This window comes from Nicotiana tabacum, chromosome 23, assembly GCF_000715075.1.
Source record: "Nicotiana tabacum cultivar K326 chromosome 23, ASM71507v2, whole genome shotgun sequence".
Classification (NCBI taxonomy): Eukaryota; Viridiplantae; Streptophyta; class Magnoliopsida; order Solanales; family Solanaceae; genus Nicotiana; species Nicotiana tabacum.
The window spans coordinates 44,767,337-44,771,833 of NC_134102.1; the positions used below are offsets into that span (position 1 = coordinate 44,767,337).

Genomic DNA, 4,497 nt, shown 5'->3' on the forward strand with positions numbered 1-4,497 from the left:
AATCCGCCACTACCTTATTTGTGACGGCCTTGTAAGTAGATGCTTCGACCCATTTAGTGAAGTAGTCGATGGCTACCAAGATGAAGCGGTGCCCATTTGATACAGCGGGATCTATAAGCCCAATCATGTCCATGCCCCAAGCGGCGAACGACCAAGGCGAACCCATCACATTCAACTTATTAGGCGGAACCCGAATAAAATCCTTGTAGATCTGGAACTGGTGACACTTCTATACGTAACAGATACTATCACTTTCCATAGTCATCCAAAAGTATCCGGCTCTCAAGATCTCTTGGCTAATGGGAACCCGTTCATGCGAGGTCCACACGTTCCTGCATGTATTTCTTCCAATAATCTGGTCGCCTCGGTGGCATCTACACATCTCAACAAATCCAAGTTTGGGGTCCTCCTGTACAAGATTTCCCCATTAATGAAAAAGTGATTCGCGAGCCTCATGAGGGCTTGCTTCTGACTATTAGTAGCATTTTTGATACTCTCTGGTTTCAAGGAATCTCCTGACGTCATGTACCACGATTTACCGTCTGGCTCTTCATCTACATGGAAGCAATATGCATGTTGATCCCTAATCTCTACCTTGATAGGGTCGATGTAGTTCTTATTTGGATGCTGAATTATGGACGATAGAGTTGCAACGACGTCGGCGAACTCGTTCTGAATCCTAGGAACGTGATTGAACTCAATCTTTGTGAACTTATTGCATAATTATTTTACGTAGTACAGGTACGAAATGATCTTGATATTTTTGGTAGACCACTCCCCTTAGACTTGGTGTATCAATAGATCAGAATCCCCTATGACCAAAAGTTCTTTGACGTTCATGTCGACTTCCATTCTGATCCTAAGGATGCATGCTTCGTATTCATCCATTTTATTGGTACAAGGGATTCTTATCTTTGACGATGCTGGATAGTGTTGTCTGGATTCCAAAAATAGGATTGCCCCAATTCCTACTCCTTTGAAGTTTGCTGCTTCTTCGAAAAACATCTTCCATCCAGGGTATGACTCTGCAATATCCTCTCTAGTGAATAATACCTCTTCGTCAGGAAATACCTAGTGAGTGGCTCATAATCCCTGTCCACCGGATTATCTACAAGGTGGTGGGCTAAAGCTTGCCCCTTGATAGCCTTTTGATTTATGTACACAATGTCAAATTCGCTGAGGAGAATTTTCCATTTAGCTAGCTTTCTAGTAGTAATTGGCTTCTGAAAGATATATCTGAGTGGGTCGAACGAGATATCAAATGCGTAGTGTATGCTGACATGTAATGCCTTAGTTTCTAGGCAATCCAAGTCAGAGCACAACAAATGCGTTCTATCAAAGTGTATTTGGCCTCGCATGGTCTGAACTTCTTACTTAAGTAGTTGATGGCCTGCTCCTTTCTCCCAGTTTTGTCAAGCTGTCCCAACACACATCCGAAGGCGTTGTCCAAGATTGACAAATATAGTAACAATGACTTCTCGAGCTCGGGGAGAACCAACACTGGTGGGATTGACAAATATTCCTTAATTCGATCGAAGGCTTTCTAACACTCTTCTGTCCATTTTGTGGCGGTGTCCTTTTTCAGCAACTTGAAAATAGGTTCACAAATTACTGTGGACTGGGCTATGAAACGACTGATGTAATTCAGTCTACCCAGGAAACTCATCACATCTTTCTTATTCTTGGGCGATGGAAACTCTTGAATGACCTTGATTTTGATAGGTCCAGTTCTATCCCTTTTCTGCTTACGACGAAGCCTAACAATTTTTTCAGTAGGGACTCTGAACGCGCATTTTGCCGAGTTCAATTTCAAGTTGTACCTCCGCAGGCACTCAAATAATTCCTTCAAATCGTCCAAGTGCTCTGAACTCTTCCGAGACTTGATGATGATGTTATCCACATACACCTCGATCTCCTTGTGAATCATGTCATGAAAGAGGATCGTCATGGCCCTCATGTAAGTGGCACCAACGTTCTTGAGACCGAACGACATGGCTCTATAACAGTAAACTCCCCAAGGTGTGGTAAAGGCTATCTTTTCTGCATCTTTCTTGTGCATCAAGATTTGGTGGTATCCAGCAAACAATCCACGAACGACTGTAGTTTATGCTTTGCATAGTTGTCGATGAGGATGTGGATATTTGGTAAAGGGAATTCGACCTTTGGAATGGCTTTGTTGAGATCTTCACACATTTCCTGATCTTCCCATCTTTCTTGGGTACTGGGAATATTTGCTAACCAACTGGGATAATTGGTGACCCTTACTATATTCACCTTAATTTGCTTGGTTACTTCTTCCTTTATCCTCAGACTCAAGTCGGGCTTGAAATTTTTGGGTTTTGTCTTGACTTGTGATTTGGCAGGATTGGTAGGAAATCGATGCGAGACAATGTCAGTACTTAATGCAGGCATGTCATCATATGACCATGCGAACACATCGATGTATTGTCGGAGTAGCTCAAGCAGGTTTTCCCTCTACTCGGCTTCTAGATGAATGATGATTTTGGTTTCTTTCACATCTTCTTTGCTTCCAAGATTGACCACTTCTATTTCTTCTAGGTTAGGCTTTTTCTGACTCTCCAGCTGTTCGATCTCTTGTAAGAGATTGTTTGGCATCATACTCTCGCCGTATTCCTCGTAATCTGGGTCATTTCGCTCGACGATTTTGTTACATGTCACAATCACGAACGTGGTTTTTTATCATTTTGATTACTGAAAAGAAAAATGAAGTACAAATGAAGTGGTAAATTTTGCATTCAATATTTAAGAAAATGATTTTTTTTATTTCATCAAAAGGGGAACATCTAGGCGTTCAAAAGAGGCAAATGATAAAAGGTTACAGACACGGTGCATGCCTCAATTGACCGTGTGCTTTTCAAAAGAAAACTTTTACAATTCCACACTAACAAGACTCCCAGCGAACCAAAGACAGGCTGGCAGTCCAATTCCGTAGCTTTTCCCCTGGTTTGGCATTTCGAATGGTCGGTGTCTTGATGTCAGTTCCTTCATAGCATTCTTCAATCATAGCCACAAACAGCCTTCCCATTCCCTCAATGATATCATCTTCTGGCGCTGAACTCTGGCCCGTACTCGAAACATGCTCTGGCACAAAAGCCTTTTCCCCAGAGCTACCGATATGAGTCTTCCCCACTGGAGGCTGATATCCTATGCCGACCCTTCCTTTCTGCCCGTTTGGTTTAATTCGTTCTGTAATCCCGTCTGACCTGGCTCCTAGCCTAGTTCCTGGCCTGTATCCATATTTCATCATCTCCCTTATGGCCATCTTGGATCTATACGGTGACTGCATTCCCAAGTTTTATTCATATCTTTGATTTCGATAGTCTGTATGATTTCCACTGTATAGAAAGTAACTCCGTCTAACCCTTCAATGAATGAGACTGCATGCTCCAAATAAGCCGTTTGGCCCCATTTGCCATGGACCACAATTTCTTGACAGTCCCACTCAAATTTCATGCATTGGTGTAGGGTGGATGGGACAGCCCCTGCCATGTATATCTAGGGTCTTCCCAGTAGCAAGTTGTATGAAGAGGAAATATCCATCACTTGAAACAATGTGGGAAATTCAACTAGTCCGATCTACAAAGCCAAATAAATTTCTCCAATAACATCCTTCTGCAAGCCATCAAAAGCCCTCACCCTTACATGGCTTTCCTTGACTTCCCTCAGGTGGATTCCCAACTCGTGCAGAGTAGAGAGCTTGGAGATGTTGACTCCTGACCCCCCATCAACCAGTACTCGGGACACCACCTTGTCCCCGCATTTGACAGTGATATGTAGAGCTTTTTTGTGACTCAGGTCTTCGACAGGAAGATCGTCTCTTTTGAAAGTGATCATATTTGCTTCGACAATTTTCCCAATTATTGTAGCCAGTGCCTCACTGGTGGTGTTGCTTGGAACACTTACCCCACTTAATACTTTCATCAGGGCATCCTTATGACTGTCGGAGCTCATCAGCAAGTCCATGATTGATATTTGCGCCAGAGTTTTCTTCAGCTGCTCCTCCACGGAGTATTCTTTGGTCGACATTCTCTTCCAAAATTCTGCAGCTTTCAGGTCTGTTATATTTCTTCTTTTAATCTGCTCCCTTCCGAAATTCCCTCGAGTTGCATCTTCAGGAGCTAGCATCTCCCTGACCTAGTCATACTGTGGGCGGCCACAGAGTCTGCCATCTAGGCTTTCCCCTTTTGCTGGTATACCCATGGGATAATTTTGTATTCCCGACTCTCTTCATCCCCTGTAGCAACGACAGGTTGTCATTGATAAGTCTGAACCATCACCATGGGTCTCACCTTTACTATGATCATTGGAGTCTTTTGAGGTAGGATCCTTGCGGCCTATGCATTTCCTATTGCGACAATAGTTCTTTTAAAATCATATTCTTCATCCAAGGCAATCATGTTGACCCCTTGATTCCGGTGATTCAGAAGTGGATTGCGATTTACATTGGGCGGAGCTGGAGTGAACTGAATGGATCCG

The 4,497-nt window shown here is 43.2% G+C and overlaps 1 protein-coding gene across 1 annotated transcript; it reads right to left on the reverse strand.

The window, feature by feature from the left end:
- Positions 1 to 282: 282 nt before the first annotated feature.
- On the reverse strand, positions 283 to 2,616 carry LOC142177139 (uncharacterized). Its single transcript, XM_075245604.1, has 2 exons — positions 2,480 to 2,616; positions 283 to 679 (listed from the first exon to the last, which is right to left on the reverse strand). The coding sequence occupies exons 1-2, from the start codon at positions 2,614 to 2,616 to the stop codon at positions 283 to 285; spliced, it is 534 nt and encodes a 177-aa protein (XP_075101705.1).
- Between the last annotated feature and the right edge of the window lie 1,881 nt (positions 2,617 to 4,497).